Source organism: Canis lupus, chromosome 5, assembly GCF_003254725.2.
Source record: "Canis lupus dingo isolate Sandy chromosome 5, ASM325472v2, whole genome shotgun sequence".
Lineage (NCBI taxonomy): Eukaryota > Metazoa > Chordata > Mammalia > Carnivora > Canidae > Canis > Canis lupus.
Window position 1 is genome coordinate 63,246,029 of NC_064247.1, and position 18,628 is coordinate 63,264,656.

Genomic DNA, 18,628 nt, shown 5'->3' on the forward strand with positions numbered 1-18,628 from the left:
AGGCTGGGTGGCTGGAGTGCAGAGTGATGGAGAAAGAGGCCAGGCACTGATGACACAGGACTTTATAGATCATGCTAAACATTTGGTCTTTTTTTTTTTTAACATTTGGTCTTTATTCCAAAATAGGAACCTCTGAGAGGTTTAAACAAGGATGTGATATGGTGGGTTTGTGTCTACGGAGCGCAGTTGGTTAAGTGTCCAACTCTTTTCTTAAAAAAAGATTTTATTTATTTATTCATAAGAGACAGAGAGAGAGAGAGAGAGAGAGACAGACAGACATACATAGGCAGAGGGAGAAGCAGGGTTCATGCAGAGAGCCCGATGTGGAATTCCATCCCAGGACCATGGGATCACACCCTGAGCCAAAGGCAGATGGTCAACCACTGAGCCACCCAGGCGTCCCATAAGCATCCAACTCTTGATTTCGGCTCATGATCTCGGGGTCGTGATCTCAGGGTTGTGAGATTGAGACCCAAATAGGGCTCTATGCTGAGAGGAGAGCCTGCTTGAGATTCTTTCCCTCTGCCTTCCCCCTTACTCACTTACCCATGCTCTATCAAATAAATAGAGAACTATGACTTTAACTTGGAGAATGGACTAAAATAGAACAATAATGGTGTATCAGGGGTGCCTGGGTGGCTTAGAGGGTTAAGTAACTGCTTTTGGCTCAGGTCAGGATCCTGGGATCCTGGGTTCCTGGGATTGAGCCCTGCTTTGGGCTTCCTGCTCAGCAGGGGGTCTGTTTCTCCCTCTGTCCCTCCCCATCCCCCTGCTCATGCTCTCTCTCTCAAATAAATAAAATCTTTTTAAAAAATGATGTATCAGTCAATGCATTAAAAAAAACCCTCAAAACTCAATGGCAGAAACAAGCATTTATATTTTTTGCTCAGACGTCTGCCTGGTGTGGGGCCTACTTCAGGTTGTGGGTTGACCAACTCTGCCGATCTGAGCTGGGATCAGCAGGGTTTAGCAGCAAGATGGGATTAAGTCTGTTCCACATGTCTCCTCATTCTCCTTAGACCAGAGGCTACACAAGACACATTCCTTTTATGATGACAAAAATACAGGAGTGCCAAGCTGAACTGTGGATGCACATGGAAGACATCTCCAGAAGTCATATCCATAAACATTCCATTGGCCACATCCAGTCTCATGGTTAAGCCCATGAATGGTGAGTAATATTCCAACATAACAAAGTGGGTATGATCAAGGCATTTCCCATTCTGATGGAAACCAAATAAATGGTAGAGCCTATTGTTTTCCTCACCCTAAGTCACATTGCTTTAGCCCCCAAACGACTGTTTTAATTTTCCTGAAGACTTTCAGGGGTAGGGTATAAACTAGTATGTTTTTAGTCTAGAATTACTTTGATCATTCACAAAACCGGGTCCTTGACCTCAGTTTTTTCACTGGTTCTATGGATGCAAAGATGAATGATTTTTACAAGTTTCCAGAAATAAATCAGCCCCCTTTTGCACTTACTTCTCTGTAAACGTTAAGAGGAGTTTCTTCCTGTCAGGGCTGGCTCTGCCTTGCCCAGGAACTCTCCCATTTCTGCCAGTTGCTCCAAAGCTACCAATTCTACAATGGGCTCCAAATGGACAGGAGAGAAAGTCATAGTAGGCACCTAATTAATGATGGATGGGTCTGGCACAGTGCTATGTACTCTCATCAATGTTTAGATGTAATTTTGTTTTTGCATTAAAAAATAATTTATTTTTTGAGGGAAAAAGAAAATCTATTTTTTCCCCCAAAGCCCTGATTTTCTTATCTCATATTCTTGGGCACCGCTTTAGCAGTTAGGCATGTATTCTCAGCAATTGTCCTGAGTCTTTAATAAGAAGTGAGGCTTGTTAGGGGCATCAACATTTTTGGTGGGGTTTAAGGCTGAGGGGAAAGTTCAAGTTAAGTTGGAAGTAGCCCTGGGGAGTAAAAGTGAACTATTCTTGGCTGAATTCAAGTGGAGGCAATTCACTTTAAAGAACCCAAAGGCTTTTGCAATATCTTAGGTTGACTTTAATGAGTAGTTAAGACTGAAATAGCTCCAGGCTCTAGGGGGTAGACCAAACCTATTGAGAACCTCTCCTGGGAGATAAAACGGTGCTTATATAGCTTGTACCATGAAGTAGTGTCAGCTTCTCCCATGCCTGCTAGCACCAGCTCAGCATGCGAGCATTTCTGCTCATCTTACTAATTGGTGGCTAACTACAGGCAGAACGGAAAGGGACACTTATTTCACTAATAAGTAGAAAAGCTTTCTTAGGAAAGAAAAGACAGGCTCACAGGAGGCAGGGAGTCCTCAAGCAAGCATACAGGTGACACATTGTGACTTTTAAAAACAACTTTGAGCAGGCAATTTCCATTTAATTTCTTTTTAGAGTAAGAGACACACAGAAACAGCATGCTAAACGGGCTACAGTGTCTGGAAAAGATAAAGGGACTAGTTTTAATATGCCTTCCATTTCTGCAGCTAATAACACCCTGCTGAGACAGACTATAATACACACGAATTCCCATAAACTCAGTAACATTCTTTCAGTAGAATGTCTTGGGTCATTTATTATTATAAGATCTCCTTAGCAGAACTTATATCATTAAAAGGAAATATAATAGAAAAAGAAAAAGAAATTTTTCTCACTTCCAGGAAAGGAAAAAACAAAAGTAACAAATGTAGGCTTTTCCCCACATTAGACACTTCTAGTTAATTTTATGATCTTAATTTCTTATTACATCACATATCTAGAATATGAACAGGAGCTTCTCTTAGTCAAACCAAATACAATGCCTCCATTTAATTATTATTATTTTTAAGGATTGCATTTATTTATTTGAGAAAGAGAGAGGGAGCTCAGGCAGGAGGCGCAGCAGAGGGAGGGACAGAGGGAGAAGGAGAAGCAGGCTCCCTACTGAGCAGGAAGCAGAACACACGGTTTGATCCCAGGACCCCAAGATCATGACTTGAGCCAAGGCAGATGTTTAACCGACTGAGTCACTCAGGCGCCCCTTAAAGAGTCATTCAAAAGAAAAAGAAAAGAAAAGAAAAAAGAAAGAAAAAAAGACACTAGGAGTGGCTCAGTTAGTTGAGCATCTGACCCTTGGTTTCAGCTCAGGTCATGATCTCAGGGTCCTGGGATGGAGCCCTGAGTCAGGCTCTGCTCTCAGGACAGAGTTTGCTGGAGATTCTCTCCTTCTCCCTCTGCCCCTCCCCTGACTCTCTCTCTAAATAAGTAAGTTTAAAAAAATATTTTTTTTTAAAAAAAGACTCTATCCAATATCCAAATTAGAAAATTTAATGGAAAAAAAACTTAATGGGACGCCTGGGTGGCTTAGTCAGTTAAGCATCTGACTCTTCTTCTTTTTTTTTTAAAGACTTTATTTATTTATTTATTTATTTATTTATTTATTTATTTTTGACTTTATTTATTTATTCATGAGAGACACACACACAGAGGCAGAGACACAGGCAGAGGGAGAAGCTCCCTGCGTGGAGCCTGATGTGGGACTCAATCCTGGGACTCCCAGACCACGCCCTGAGTTGAAGGCAGACACTCAATCTCTGAGCCACCCAGGCGTCCCAAGCATCTGACTCTTGATGTCAGCTCAGGCCTTGGTCTCAGGGTTATGAGTTCAGGCACCATGTTGGGGTCAGTGCCGGCATGGAGCCTACTTAAAAAATAAATAAAAAAGAAAAGAAAATTTAACAAAAGAAACCGAAGCAATGTGTCTGGCATATATCAGTGCTCAGAAAATGTCTAAGGAAAGTAGAAATGACATCATAGTCAGAAGAGGTAGCAGATAGAAACTGTCCTTGCTCCCACATGGTAATTACTGTGAAGATTTTTCAAAATATGTTTTCTTGGGCAGCCCCGGGGGGCCCAGCGGTTTAGCGCCGCCTTCTGCCCAGGTTGTGATTCTGAAGATCTAGGATCGAATCCCACGTCAGGCTCCCTGCATGGAGCCTGCTTTTCCCTCTGCCTGTGTCTCTGCCTCTCTCTCTCTGTGTCTCTCATGAATGAATAAATAAAATCTTAAAACAAAGTTTTCTTCTCTCCAATCTCAAATCCTAATCTTCACCAAAAAAAGCACATTTTGAGTTTTTCAAACCAAAAGGGCCTAGAGTGCACAATTTGCCCAGTGCTTCGATTGTAACAGAATTAACCTGGCATAGTCAACCTCCCACTCTGGCAAGAGCAGCACCGTGGGAGGTCGTAAGTGCCTTATGGGAGCAGACATGCCACTGGTCCAGTCAGACCCCAGAAGAGAGGCATGCACAGGAGTGAGCATGCACTCATCCCTCATTTCTCCACCAAGCTCACAAGTTAAAGACAGAGTCCACGTTTTCCTTTCTGAGGCTGGAAATAGATTTGGTATGTCTATATGTACTCCTTTATACAGAATCTTGCTCATATTTTCTTTCTTTCTTTTTTTTTTAAAGATTTTATTTATTTATTTAGAGAGAGAGAGAGAGAGAGAGCGCCAGAGACACAGGCAGAAGGAGAAGCAGGCATCATGCAGAGAGCCTGATGTGGGACTCGATCCAAGGTATCCAGGATCACGCCCTGGTCTGCAGGCGGCGCTAAACCGCAGCGCCACCGGGGCTGCCCTCTTGCTCATATTTTCTTGCAGAGGAACAATCTACTAATACTCCTAGAAGACAGAATGAAAAGAAAGGCCACAAGACTGAGGCCAAGGGACTGAGATTTTACCTGTTTGTTCCAAAAGTATAGGGGCTCCTTTCCTGAGTAAATATGACACAAAATATTTAAATAAAAGAGTATAGGGACACCCCGGTGGTGGTTCAGCGGTTAAGCATCTGCCTTCGGCTCAGGGTGTGACCGAGGGGTCCCGGGATCAAGTCCCACATCGGGCTCCCTGCATGGAGCCTGCTTCTCCGTCTGCCTATGTCTCTGCCTCTCTCTCTCTGTCTCTCATGAATAAATTAATAAAATCTTTAAAAAGTATAAGCTCAGCACTTTATAAACCAAATCTAAATTATTTTTTAAAAGATTTTACTTATTTAGAGAAAGAGAGCATGAACAGGCGGAGGGGTAGGAGAGGGAGAAGCAGACTCCCCGCTGAGTAGGGAGCCTGATGTGGGCTCGATCCCAGGACTCTGGGATGGTGATCTGAGCCAAAGGCAGATGCTTAACCTACTGAGCCACCCAGGTACCCCAAGGCAAGATCATAGTCAAATCACAGGGTTTAGGCAATTGGTTATAATCTGATTTAGGCCAAATACTTGCCTTTTACCTAATTACCTACCTCTTTGATTACTTGTGCAGATAACTGCCTCAGTTTCAACCTGGCCTGATTTATGAGTATTGGAGGAGTGATGCTAGGCCTGAAGGAACCAGGTTTTCACACAAACCATAAATAGATAGATAAACAAATAAATAAATAAAACCCTTAAACTCCTCTAATAGGAAAGAAGAGCCCCGCATGACAATTTAGCATTAACAAAGAATAGTACCTGAACTACTCACGTTTTAAACATACGTAATCGAGGTAACTTAAGCACTTAAATCATGTATTGAAATTATGACTGTAACACAAAGTTAGAGGTTCTTGTGGGAAGGCTTCCAAAGTTCCCCAGATTGCCAGAAATTAGAGGCAGAGGATCTGTGGCTGCTGCATTTATCTTAGAAAGAATCCTTACCTACATTATCTTTCTCTTTACTCAACAATCACCACAAAACCCAAAGCTGGTGACTCTCCTTCACCTTTACAGAAAATAATTTTTTACTTTAGTTGTTTTTAATTGCAGTCCATTGTCTGGGAGCATAACAAATGTGGTCTTCCCAGAGGAAAACAATCAAGCACTATGAAGTTTCCAAAGGGCAGCCCAGCAGCCACAAACTTCCCGGGTCCTTGGCGTGGACTGCAGACACTCCGCTGTGAGCTCAAGAACGTGGCCAATGGCGAGCCCTGTTTCAGGAGGCTTTCAGCAGCTTAGTGTCGTCTCTTTGCTGCTAGAATGGCAGTATGGCGGGGAAAGGGACTTCAGAAAGAAAGTGTTAGGGTATTAAAAGACTACACTCTAGGGGAATATCTAGAAGAGCCTTATTTTTAACCTGCTTCTTGCAACTTAAAGAAAATATTAAATACAAAAAAAATATATTAAATACTAGTTAACCCAGTTTCTAACTCTTTAATTCCAGGGCCAAACAGACTGGAAGCAATTAAGGCTTGTTCTTGGGGGTCTGTGCGAATGCTGACAGTTTTAATTTACATATTAATGCTGAAAAACATTTTGAGAGGCAAAGAAGAGCATTCTTAGTAATGAATAGAGTAAGGGGGGTCTGGGGTGGAGGAAGGAACAGGAAAGTGGTTGAAATGGTCTGGGTTTATTTTTTCTGTAATAATTTCAAACTATCCATCATTCACTGTAATAAGATACCATCCAGTGGTAGACTTGTACAGTCTCTTATTTTGCCTAAGATGACCGTTCTTTGGCTGACTTGTCTTCAAAAAAGGCCTAACAATCAAAGTTAATGATCTATCTGTCTCAACTCCAACTCTTTCCTGGGGACAGCTCATTCCACAGCTTGGTTTCCTCCTCTACCACCCACCTAGCATACCTCTCTTACCAACTCACAGGAAAAAATAAAGCACTGAAACACAGAAATTGTTTTACTTTTTAAAAGACTTTATTTTTAAGTAATGTATATATGTAGTGTGGGACTTGAACTTACATCCCCGAGATCAAGAGTTGCACACTCTAAAGACTGAGCCAGCTAGGTGCCCCTAAAAATTGTTGTATTATTAAATTACTAACTTTCATTAAACAGCCCAGTTATACATTTGCTTCTGCTTCAATCCGTCTTTGAAAAATGCAGGAATTCTCATTAAAATATTAGCTTGACCTAAGGATATCAAAAAGTTAGCTGCCTTGCATTAGTTATTGGAGTCTGAAACCTCTCAAGAAGTGTAAAAAACTAGAAGATTAAATATAGTAAAATATGAACAGGAAACATAGTTTGCAAATCATTTAATAAATGTAAATGTACAGAATTTTCAAATTATTCACTTTTCAATTTATTTTTGAGTTATACCAAATTTGTGGAACAAAATACATCATATGGCCATTGAAAGCACTGTTAAATGGTAGATTAGCTCCAAAACTTCTCTCTGCATTAAGGGTGAGAAGGGAAACCACAGAAATCCTATGTGGTAGGTAGGTCGTACCCACTTATCTGCATTGAACAGAAGAGGAAAATGAGGCTCAAAAGATTAAGTAACCTACCAAAGGTCAGATGGCCATAAATGACAGGGTCTTGCTAGGCACTGCAAACTTTGCAACTTTTTTTTTAACTTTGCAACTTTTAAAGGAAGATTAATTTTAAGTTGATACTAATCATTACTTACAAAATGAACACACTAACATGATTAATGACAAAATATTTCACTGATGTTAGTCTTATAGAAAGTCTTATAGAAAGGGAAACCAAAATTAAGGACTCCAGATTCATTTAGGCTCCTTTCAAATACCAAATATTCCTAATTTTCTTTATCCTACCAAATATTAATTTTCTTTATACTACTACTAGAGGAGAAGGGGAAATTTTGTTATGGCTTAAAAACAAAACAAAAATTCCCCCAAAACACACATACATACAGCAATACCATTTCTAGGTATATACCCAAAAGAGCTGAAAACAGGTATTTAAACAAATACACAAATGTTCATAGCAGTACTATTTGCAATAACAAAAACAGTGGGAAAAAACAATGTTCAAGAGATAAGTGGATAAGCACAAGGTGGTATCCATACAAGGAAATATTTTCATCCATTAAATGGAATAATGGCATGTGCTACAACTTAGATTAACCTTGAAAATATGATGTCAAGTGAAAGAAGCCAGACACAAAAGGTCACATACTGTATGATGCCATTGGGATGAAATATTCAGAATTGGTAAATCTAGAGATAGAAAGCAGATTAGTGGTTGCTGGAGGGCTAGGATGAGAAGGGCATGGGGAGTGACTGCTTAATGGGCATGGGGTTCCCTTTGGAGTGGTAAAAATGTTTTGGAATGAGATGGTGATGGTTGCACAACATTTGTGAAAGTACTAAACATTTCTGAATTGTATACTTTAAAATGGTGAATTTGATGTTAAGTAAGTTTCACCTTGATTCAGAAAAAAAAAAATTTGCAGAATAGGGGTGCCTGCCTGGCAGGCTTAGTCAGAGGAGCATGCAACTCTTAATCTTGGGATCATGAGTTCAAACTCCATACTAAGTGTAGAGATTACTTAAACAAACAAACAAAAATGAAGAATAATGAAATAATGATGATTGACCATAAAGTCCTAGGTGAATTGTAGGTCATTTGCTTTTTCTTGGTTCATTACAATTTCAATGAGTCTTTGACCATGGTAAACCAATATATAAAAAGTTACCCATTAAAAGTTCCAAATAAGGCATTAATGAAGCTGAGGTCCCTAATCTGTCCAGTTGGCAGAGCACCTAGTAGAGTTTACAGTATACAAGAAGCTTTAAAAATGTTTTTAATTTGTATAAAGTGCAAAGAAAAAGAAAACTGAGAAATACATGAAAAAACATAGTGGCCAGAGCCTAGAATATAAGCTAACATACATATGCATGAGGATATCTATATATTTGAGCATGCAGAGAAACATAAACACTCAAGAGTATGCTTTTCCTCATAACTTATTTTGGGTTTCTCCAAAAACTGAAGAGTAAATAATAGTTTACAGTCCCCACCCTCTGAGTTTCAGCAAAGAGGTCACACACAGGGAGGGCCTCTAGCTGCCACTTTCAATTGCTTTCCTGGTGAAACAACAGCGGGAAGTTACGTTACTCCAGGAGACTCTCAACAGGGCTCCCATTGTTCCAAGCTCAAAACTCAGAGATACAATGGGCCCCATTCATACCGAGGCCTTACAGGCTAGGGAATGGTCCCTTAGTGACAACTTTCTGTTGGGACATCGAATTTTCATAAACACAGACTTGCCCAAATATGTGTTAATTGGTTTTTAAAGACAGCACAAAATACAGAAATAAAATTCAACAGACCCTAAGCTGAGAGTCAGGACACCCAGGTCTATCACCAGCTCTGTCTTGGATGTGACTTTAAGCAAGTCAACTTGCTCTTTCTGAGCCTCAATTTCCTTGTTTATAAAATGAAAACGATTTCTAAGATCACTTAGAACTCTAAAATTCTATGCCCGCTCATGAGGTCTATTGATGTTGGTACACTATTCAATCCAATAAGTAGGGACAAATTATCAACAGAGAAGAATCATTAGTTCACATCTTTTCATTTACTATCAGCACTTAAAAACAAGGAAGCTTAATAAAAACAGGCAGAGGAACCGTTTACTGTTCTCTCTCTCAAACACACCGCTATAATGAATAGGGTCCAAAGGGTCCCTCATCCCAGGAAGTCTAGGATGACTCAGGCAGGCAGCCCTACACAAAGCACAATGATGAAGGGTATAACCAGAAGACACAAGTATGTTTTTCTGTCACCTTTTCTTAGGTTATCAGTGCATTTCAAGAATCTCTTTTGATTTCTTTGAAGTGATTCAAAATCCCTAGAAGACAAACGCCATTTATAGCAAGAATGTGATCAATGTCCCAAGCTCCACACCATGTCATTTTTTTGTTTTTTCAACCTCAAAACTTGCCAATGCAAGAACTTTGTCTCCAGAGCCTAAGGAGAAAGACACATAATAAACAAAAGGTTATTTCAAATACATTTACAGTTCTAGGTAACGAGGGGAAAATCTATCCCATAGGTACTGAAATAGAAAATACGGACTCCTGGGTGGCTCAGCAGTTTAGAGCCTGCCTTCAGCCCAGGGCATGATCCTGGAGTCTCAGGATGGAGTCCCACATCCGGCTCCCTGCATGGAGCCTGTTTCTCCCTCTGCCTATGTCTCTGCCTCTCTCTCTCTCTGTGTCTCTCATGAATAAATAAATAAAATCTTTAAAAAGAAAAGAAAATTAGCTTCTATTATTAGAGCATTACCCCTAAACCTTCCTAGTGCCAATTCCCAATTTCCTTTCCCCAGCCCAAACATCTCACATACACTCACATACACGGGGTGATTTATTGCTTACAAATCCTTACTCTAGGGACGCCTGGGTGGCTCAGTGGTTGAGCATCTGCCTTGGGCTCAGGGCATGATTCCCTGTCCAAGGATCAAGTCAAGCATTGGGCTCCCTGCGGGGAGCCCGCTTCTCCCTCTGCCTGTGTCTCTGCCTCTTTCTGTGTCTCTCATGAATAAACAAATAAATAAATATTAAAAACAAAACAAATCCTTACTCTAGCTTTCTTTTCTTTTCCTTTCTTTCTTTCTTTCTTTCTTTCTTTCTTTCTTTCTTTCTTTCTTTCTTTCTTTCTTTCAAGATTTTATTTATTTATTCGTGAGAGACACAAGGAGAGAGAGAGAGAGAGAGAGGCAGAGACACAGGCAGAGGGAGAAGCAGGCTCCATGCAGGGAGCTCGAGGTGGGACTTGATCCCGGGTCTCCAGGATCACACTCTGGACTGAAGGTGGCACTAAACCGCTGAGCCACCGGGGCTGCCCGTTACTCTAGCTTTAAATGTGAAATAGAATATATAAAATTTTAGAGTAATTTGTTTTTATATATACATTTATATTTAGTTGACAAATATTTTTAAATGTTAATATCTTAGTAATATATTAATTTAATTATCATTAATATAGTAATATATTAACTTAATTATTTTTAATCAAAAAGTATTAGGAAATAAACTCAATAACATACTTCTGGTTTTACCTCCAAACTCAAGAAAAGGCCATCCTATTATCTCACTCATAGGTGAGATAGAGCAATGCATGCTCAGCTTTCAGAAATACAAGGGTACTCACCAAGGTCTGTAGAGACTTTCTCAAATTGACTGAGTATAGCACCTGCATTTGCTGACAAGAAGGCCTCATCATCTGCAGTCAGCTAAACAAAACAAAACAAGGCTCAAGGGAGTGGATTTAAATGTTCATAAGTGGTCCTAAGAAACACCATTAAGAATGTCTCAGGACTACAAGCTGGATCACAGATCAAGAAGTTCAGTACAAAATTCATTATTTTGTACTTTTCTTTATCTCTAATATATTAAATTAAATAGAGTACCTTCTCTCCAAGTTTCCTGAGAGCTGTTAGTATCTCCACTTTCTGCTGAGTATACAGGCCTCTTTCCAGCTTTCCTACCATGAGATCTCTATCCATCTGAAATGGATGAATGCAAAGGATATGGTACTTAAGTTAAAAACATTCTGCTCATAAAATCCAGCTTTTGAGATCTACTACGATGACTTCTTTTTTTTAAAAGTAATCTCTACAACCAACATGGGGCTCAAACTCACAACTCTAAGATCAAGAGTTGCATACTCTTCTGACCAAGTCAGCCAGATGTCCCCAGATCTACTACTTCTTTTCTTTTTAAAGATTTATTCAACTAGGTGGGGGAGGTGCAGAGAGAAAGAATCTTCAAGCAGACTCTCTACTGAGCAGACTTTATCTCATGAACCATGAGATCGTGACCTGAGCTGAAACTAAGTGACAGATGCTTAAAGACTGAACCACACAGGCACCCCCAGATCTACTACTTCTTTAAAAAGTTCCTCTAGCTGATTAATATAGAGAACTATAGAAACAATTCAAGGCAAACATGCCAGCAATGCAATTATACAGCTCCAATAAATATGTTTTCTTTTAAGATTTTTTTTAATTTTTTTATTTTTATTTTTTTTAAGATTTTATTTTTAAAATTTTTTTTTTTTTTTAAATTTTTATTTATTTATGATAGTCACACAGAGAGAAAGAGAGAGAGGCAGAGACACAGGCAGATGGAGAAGCAGGCTCCACGCACCAGGAGCCCGATGTGGGATTCGATCCTGGGTCTCCAGGATCGCGCCCTGGGCCAAAGGCAGGCGCCAAACCGCTGCGCCACCCAGGGATCCCAAGATTTTATTTTTTAAGTAATCTCTACACACCCAGTGTGGGGCTCAAACTCACAACCTTGAAAATAAGAATTGCATGTGCCACTGACTGAGCTAGCCAGGTGTCCCTCAGTTCTAATAAAGCTTAATGCTAATCATAACCACTGTCTTGATTATAAACTCTATTGCGGAATGGGAGGCCAATAGCTTCCTTTAGAGAGAAGCTAGCCTCTAAGAACTCATTCCCTTACACTCAAGTGTGGTCTACAGGCTTGAATGAGGTAACTGGTATCAGGTCTCTAGGAATGTTGGCTATATTTCATCTCTACCATTAGAAACACTTATAGCATGTACTATGCCTAGGTGCTAGTTCACGTACTTGATATATATTACACATATATACATACATAGTATGTATTGTATACATATTATACATAGTATGAATACATAGTATGTATTGTATACATATTACTTCATTTACTCTTCATAGCAACCATAAGAAATAGGGATTATCAATATCACCTTTTCACACATGGGGAACTGAGACACAAAGAAGTTGAATAAGATAACTTATCCAACTTCAGTAATAATAATATTTGTTAAAAAGATTTTTGTATTAAAACAATTAAAAATAACTTCCCCAAGATCACAGGCCTCCACAGTGGAGCAGGGATACAAATCCTGCCAGTCTGACCCAAGTTCATGCTCTCAACCACTATCCACTGGACTACCAGTGGTGGCAAATAACTTGTTAATGCCTTAATTATATTCAAGTCTATAAACAGATTTTCTCAAGTATCAGGTTTATAGAAATGTTTGAAATTCTTAGATAACAAAAGTCACATGTGCAGAAAGCAATGCCGTGAATGGATTCTAGATGGTATTTCATCTCAGGGCTCCAGAAGTATATGGTAAACCTTAAAGGTGGCGTCCATGTAGAAGCAGTTTAAACTGACATATGCTATTAAACCTCTATATTCATTAACAATAACAATTGCTCAAAAGACTAATTTTGTCAGAAAACGGTGGGTTGTGGCTCTAAAATTAACTGATCAGGGGCCCCTGCCTGCACGATTAAGGGTCCAACACTTGGTTTTGGCTTCAGTCATGATCTCAGGGTCATGAGATCAAGCCCTGCACTGTTGGGCTTGGAGCTCAGAGGAGTCTGCTAAAGTTTCTCTCTCCCTCTCCCTCTGCCGCTCCTCACACATTCTCTCTTTCTCTCTCTAATAAATAAATAAATCTTTTAAAAAAAATCAACTGATCAATCCTTTCGGTAACGGCTATTTTTTCAGAGCAGTTTTAGGTTCACAGTAAATTGTGTAAATGGTACAAAGATTTCCCATATATCCTTCATCCCCCCCCCCCCCCCCCCCCCCCCGCCCCGCACAGCCTCTCCATCATAAACATCCCCCAGTGGTGCATTTCTTACAACAGATGAACCTACCCTGACACATCATAATCCCCCAATTCCACAGTCTACACATTAGGGTTCACTCTTAGTGGTGTTGTACATTCTCAACTGATCAATTTTTAAACTTCAGAGTAACATAATGAAATTTGGGAGCTGAGAAAAGAAATACACACAGCAATTAAATCAATTTAAAGAAACTTTACCTCTGCTAACCTTGTCCGAAGCTGACCTGGTTGTTTCTTTGCAAATAACCTGATGACCTCTGGAGTTTTAAAGGCCTGGCTGATAGCTGCCTGGATAGCCTAGAATACAAGAAGGCAGAAACTGAGCAAAGGGATCCCTGGGTGGCGCAGCGGTTTGGCGCCTGCCTTTGGCCCAGGGCATGATCCTGGAGACCCGGGATCGAATCCCACATCGGGCTCCCGGTGTATGGAGCCTGCTTCTCCCTCTGCCTGTGTCTCTGCCTCTCTCTCTCTCTCTCTGTGACTATCATAAGTAAATAAAAAAAAAAATAAATAAATAAATAAATAAATAAAAAAGAAACTGAGCAAAATACTCCAAAGATTCAGATATTACGATAATTGATTGATGGGTCTTCAATTACAAATAGGTCTTCCTTGGTCATCAAACACTGTTATAATCTTAGTTTCCACAAAAGCAAAAATGACCTATTGGGACTTCATCAAGATAAAAAGCTTCTGCACAGCAAAGGAAAGAATCAACAGGGGATCCCTGGGTGGCTCAGCGGTTTAACGCCAGCCTTTGACTCAGGACGTGATCCTGGAGGCCTGGGATCGGGTCCCACATCGGGCTCCCTGCATGGAGCCTGCTTCTCCCTCTGCCTGTGTGTCTGCCTCTCTCTCTCTGTGTTTCTCATGAATAAATAAAATCTTAAAAAAAAAAAAAAAAAAAGGAAAGAATCAACAAAACTAGAAGGCTGGGACACCTGGGTGCCTGAGCAGCTGAGCTTTTGCCTTCGGCTTGGGATGTGATCCCAGAGTTCTGGGATCGAGTTCTGCATCAGGCTCCTGTATGGAGCCTGCTTTTCCCTCTGCGTCTCTCATGAATAAATGAATAAATTAAAAAAAAAACCCAGAAGGCTGCCTATGGAACGGGAGATATTTGCAAACTACATACCGATGATTAGGGTTAGTGTCCAAAATCTACAAAGAACTTATCAAACTCAACACCCAAAACCAAGTAACCCAGTTAAGAAATGGCTGAGGACATGATTAGACACATTTCTACATTTCCAAAGAAGACATCCAGACAGCTAACAGACACATGAAAAGATGCTCAATAGCACTCATATCAGGGACATATAAATCAAAACCACAATGAGATACTGTCTCACACATGTCAGAATGGCTAAAATTAACAACACAAGAAACAATAGATGTTGGCAAGGATGTGGAGAAAGGGGAACCCTGCTGCACTGTTGGTAGGAATGGAAACTGGTCCAGCCACTCTGGAGAATAGTATGGAAGTTCCTCAAAATGTTAAAAATAGAACTACCCTATGATCTAGCAATTGCAATACTAGGTATTTACCCAAAGGACACAAAATACAGATTTGCGGGGGTACACGTAACCCGATATGTAGAGCAGCATTAGCAACAATAGCCAAACTATGGAGAGAGCCCAAATATCCACCGACTGATGAATGAAAAAAGGATTTGGTATCTATGTATGTATATGTGTGTGTAAATACACACACACACACACACATACACACACTGGAGTATTACTCAGCTATCAAAAAGAATGAAATCTTGCCATTTGCAACGATGTGGATGGAGCTAGAGTATATTATGCTAAGTGAAATAAGTTAGAGAAAGACAAATACCACGTGATTTTACTCATGCAGAATTTAAGAAAGAAAACAGATGAACATATGGGAAGGGGGAAAAGAAAAAAAAGAGAGAGGCAAACAAGCCATGACTCTTTTTTTTTTTTTTTTGAGACTCTTAATAATAGAGAACAAACTGAGGGTTGATGGGGGAGGAGGACGGGCTAGCTGGGTGATGGATATTAAGGAGGGCACTTATGATGAGCGCTGGGTGTTGTCTGTAAGTGTTAATTACTGAATTCTATTCCAGAAACCAATACTGCACTGTATGTTAACTATCTAATAGTTAAATTTAAAAAAAATAGTGTCCATTTGCTATTTATATGCATGTTACTGGAGCCAAATACATAACTAAATGAAGATCTGGAAGCCTATGCTGCTTTATCCATAAGTAGACACTTATCTAGAAGTCAAACCCAAAAACAAAGTTTCTTTTCTATCTTAAATATAAAAAAAAGAAAGAAAAACCACTTGTGTCACCAGTGTAAGTGAATTATGCTTACCAGTTGCATTCCACTTAGCTCATCCACCAAAGTCATGTTTCCAGACATAATTTTCTTCAGTGAATCATTAAATTCACTTAGTTGCTCCAGAGTTTCCTTTTTGGTTTCCTCATATTCATCTGCATCAAGTTCCTCTCTGAAGTACAGTGAGCGTAATATAGAAAAACACAAGAGTTCCAAGTGAAAAAAGCAATCTTAATATTTGTAGCCTAAGACTTTTGATACATATATTTACAAAAAGTATCTTGGGGGACAAGGCTGAAAGGAAATAACAAAATGATAACAATGGATGTGTTCAGATGTTAGTAGTATGGGCGTTTTCCTGCCATGTGGTTACTTTGATAATTAAACACTTTTCTTTTACCAAAATGAGGCACATTTAACAAACCACATAATAACTTCCTTTTAAGCAGTCTATGAATCAATGCATAACCTTGGGCAAGATACCTAACACAGCCAAGCCTCAGTTTCTTGATCTATAAGCCACAGATAATGATAGTACCTACCTCCTAGGGTTGCTATGAGCATTACATGAACTCTGGAAGGTCCTTGACAAACAACAGGTACTTGACAAAATAGCTGTTACTTTTATCATCACTAACAGTAGGTAAAATTTTGTGTACCGTGAAATACAACAGCAACGTAGTACCTGTCATATGAGTAAGAGGCTATTTTTATTCACTAACTGAACAAGCCATTTTTTTTGAACAAGCCATTTATTAAACATTTCCTACAAATAATGACAGCTACCATTTATTGAGCACCTACTCAAGGCCAAGCCTTGTTTGGCCTCTTCATTTGAAATACCTACAACAACCTTTCAAAGTTGTTAAAAAAGGCAATGAGCAGTTTTGGTCCGTTGAACATTTAAGGCTGAAAATACACTAGAAGTTCAAGTATATACCAGGCAGGGCTATTTTATGTACTGAAGACAAGGTAGGTGTTACTATTTCTACTTCACACTCAAGGAAATGGAAACTAAAAGGTTTACCTTTATGACTCCAAAGCTCACACTGAGTTTATTTCTCCAACAGACAAAGCACTATAGGGGAAACCAAAATCACACATGGGCTTGCACCCACAGCTTGTAATCTAGCTGCAGAAAAAAGCCACTTGACAGCAGAGAGGCATTCAGTTATGCTATTACCTGCATTCCTCCAGATCTTGTAATTGCTGCATTAGTCTATCCAATTGTTCTTCTAAATTCTGCTTTAATTTGCTTGTCTCTGTCTTTCCTCTGGAAGCCATTTTGATCTCTAAGTAGAACAACAAGCCCACATACAGTATATATTTGGTTATCTGAAATGATTCAACAAACCAGTGTGATTTAAAACGGGCTATACTCTTTCTGAGCTATAGGTGTGGGAAAGATGGTTGTGCAAAGAGAATTTCATTTTACATATAAAAGTTTAAACTAAAAAAAAAAAAAGTTTAAACTCATATACTAGTAACATCCCAACAAAAAGCCTGGCAGTCTTCCTAAGTGACTTTACAAGTTAATCAGAAATCTTCACGATTAGTCCATTTTACTTTAAACAAATTTGAATGTTGAAAAAAGTTTTATACAGAAACAGATCAAATGCTTTACCAAGAGACTCATTAAAAGATTCGTTTTCATTCTTTTTTGTTTTTTTAAGGTTTTATTTATTCATTCGTGAGATACAGAGAGAGGCAGAGACACAGACAGAGGGAGAGGCAGGCTCCCTGCAGGGAGCCCGATGTGGGACTCGATCTTGGGTCTCCAGGATCAGGCCCTGGGTCAGAGGCAGACGGTAAACCGCTGCGCCACCCAGGGATCCCGGTTAAACTATTTTAAATGCATTTCTGGGCTGTTGGACACTTTGAAAGCCTTGACTTGGTGCTGTCCGTTAGGTGAAATTTATTCCAGAAAGATTAACTCGCTGGCACCACCTAATATCCAATAAAGGCGGTGCACCTTTGGCAGAAACTGCCGAAAGGACCCTCAAAAACCGGAACCGGACTGGGAGATCCTCCTTCATGCTCACCTGGTCTCTCAGTGCTTTGAACTCTGCAGGCTGTCGACCCGCCCCAAAGTGCATAAACCTCCCGCTGCTGAAGGTCCAAGAGTCATGAGCTTGAGCAAAGCGAAATCGTTCATCAGGACTTACTAGAGGCTCAAAGTCCAAACCACGGGGAGGTGGAGCTAGCTGGGGAGTCGGAAACCATTAGCAGGTAGTTTCCTTTACTCCGCAGGCACTAGTCTAAAGCGGTCCAGGTAACTTCCACGGGGGCAGCCCCGCCCCGGAAGCACACCCTCCTCTTCTGGGGGAGAGGGGAGCCGGGCCAGGAGGGAGGGGAGCCGTCTTCCCCGCGACTGCGCCTTGGGCAGCCTTTCTGGGGTGTCCCTGAGGATAACCCCGCACCCCCAGGTGGCTGGAGGGCAAAGCCAGGAGCACCGACACGACCAGGGCGAAGGGCACACGTTTTCCCGCCTGGACCCGAGCGGCTACGGACCTCAGCCATCCCGGCGCGCCGCAGGCAGGGGCGGCTCCGGCCACCGCCCCAAAGACCCCAGACCCCGTCTCCACCCGGGAACTCGGGGCTCCCGCACTGGGGGGCTGCGGCCGCCGGGCTCGATTAGGCCCCGGCTGCCACCAGAGGTCGCCACGAGCCCCCGCCCCCGAAACTCCTCCGGACCTCCGGGACCAGAACCCGGACAACCTCCTGGGGCCCTCGGGGTCCCCGCCCCACCGGGCCACGGCCCGGTGCCGGGACTTCGGAGGCAGGGGCCCCGCCTACCTGAGGGTCCCGGCCTGGCGGACGCTCGCAGTAGGAACACTTCCGGCGGACGCATGCACTTCCGGCCTCCGGGAGCCAATGAGGGTGCGGCCACGGGTGTTGCTCAGTCTGGCGTCCGTGCTGCGCGGCGTCTCTCCGGGAGGATTCGGGCGGGTGGGCCCCAGGACCTGGTA

At 41.1% G+C, this 18,628-nt stretch overlaps 2 protein-coding genes across 7 annotated transcripts in view; one reads left to right on the forward strand and one right to left on the reverse strand.

Annotated features, from left to right (window-relative positions):
* Nucleotides 1-6,625: 6,625 nt before the first annotated feature.
* On the reverse strand, nt 6,626-18,595 carry LZIC (leucine zipper and CTNNBIP1 domain containing). Of its 4 annotated transcripts, XM_049109560.1 has the most exons (8): nt 18,456-18,595; nt 17,702-17,790; nt 16,843-16,994; nt 15,696-15,831; nt 13,548-13,646; nt 11,122-11,217; nt 10,863-10,944; nt 6,626-9,677 (listed from the first exon to the last, which is right to left on the reverse strand). In XM_049109560.1, exons 1-8 carry the CDS (start codon nt 18,508-18,510, stop codon nt 9,619-9,621), a joined length of 768 nt encoding a protein of 255 aa, XP_048965517.1. In that variant the 5' UTR covers nt 18,511-18,595; the 3' UTR covers nt 6,626-9,618. The 4 variants fall into 4 exon arrangements, with proteins under 4 accessions (XP_048965517.1, XP_048965518.1, XP_048965519.1 ...); XM_049109561.1 differs by lacking the exon at nt 17,702-17,790 and having other exon boundaries at nt 16,843-16,951; XM_049109562.1 differs by lacking the exon at nt 17,702-17,790 and having other exon boundaries at nt 18,456-18,579.
* NMNAT1 (nicotinamide nucleotide adenylyltransferase 1) overlaps nt 18,402-18,628 on the forward strand; it is a 33,866-nt gene continuing 33,639 nt past the window's right edge. For 2 of the 3 annotated variants that reach the window (XM_025427212.3, XM_025427211.3), the window contains exon 1: nt 18,488-18,625. The gene's annotated coding sequence lies outside the window, so the exon portion shown is untranslated. Of the gene's footprint in view, nt 18,626-18,628 lie in introns of all 3 variants that reach the window. The other variant, XM_025427214.3, reaches the window with a different exon arrangement.

What these genes read in the sequence shown, in the direction of transcription:
- LZIC (XM_049109560.1), bottom strand. Translation starts at nt 18,510, where the DNA reads ATGCGTCCGCCGGAAGTGTTCCTACTGCGAGCGTCCGCCAGGCCGGGA. An exon ending in AGCTAAGTGGAATGCAACTG is followed by an intron (nt 13,647 to 15,695) that starts GTAAGCATAATT and finishes CTTGTATTCTAG; the next exon opens with GCTATCCAGGCAGCTATCAG. An exon ending in TCAGGAAACTTGGAGAGAAG is followed by an intron (nt 10,945 to 11,121) that starts GTACTCTATTTA and finishes TGTTTTGTTTAG; the next exon opens with CTGACTGCAGATGATGAGGC.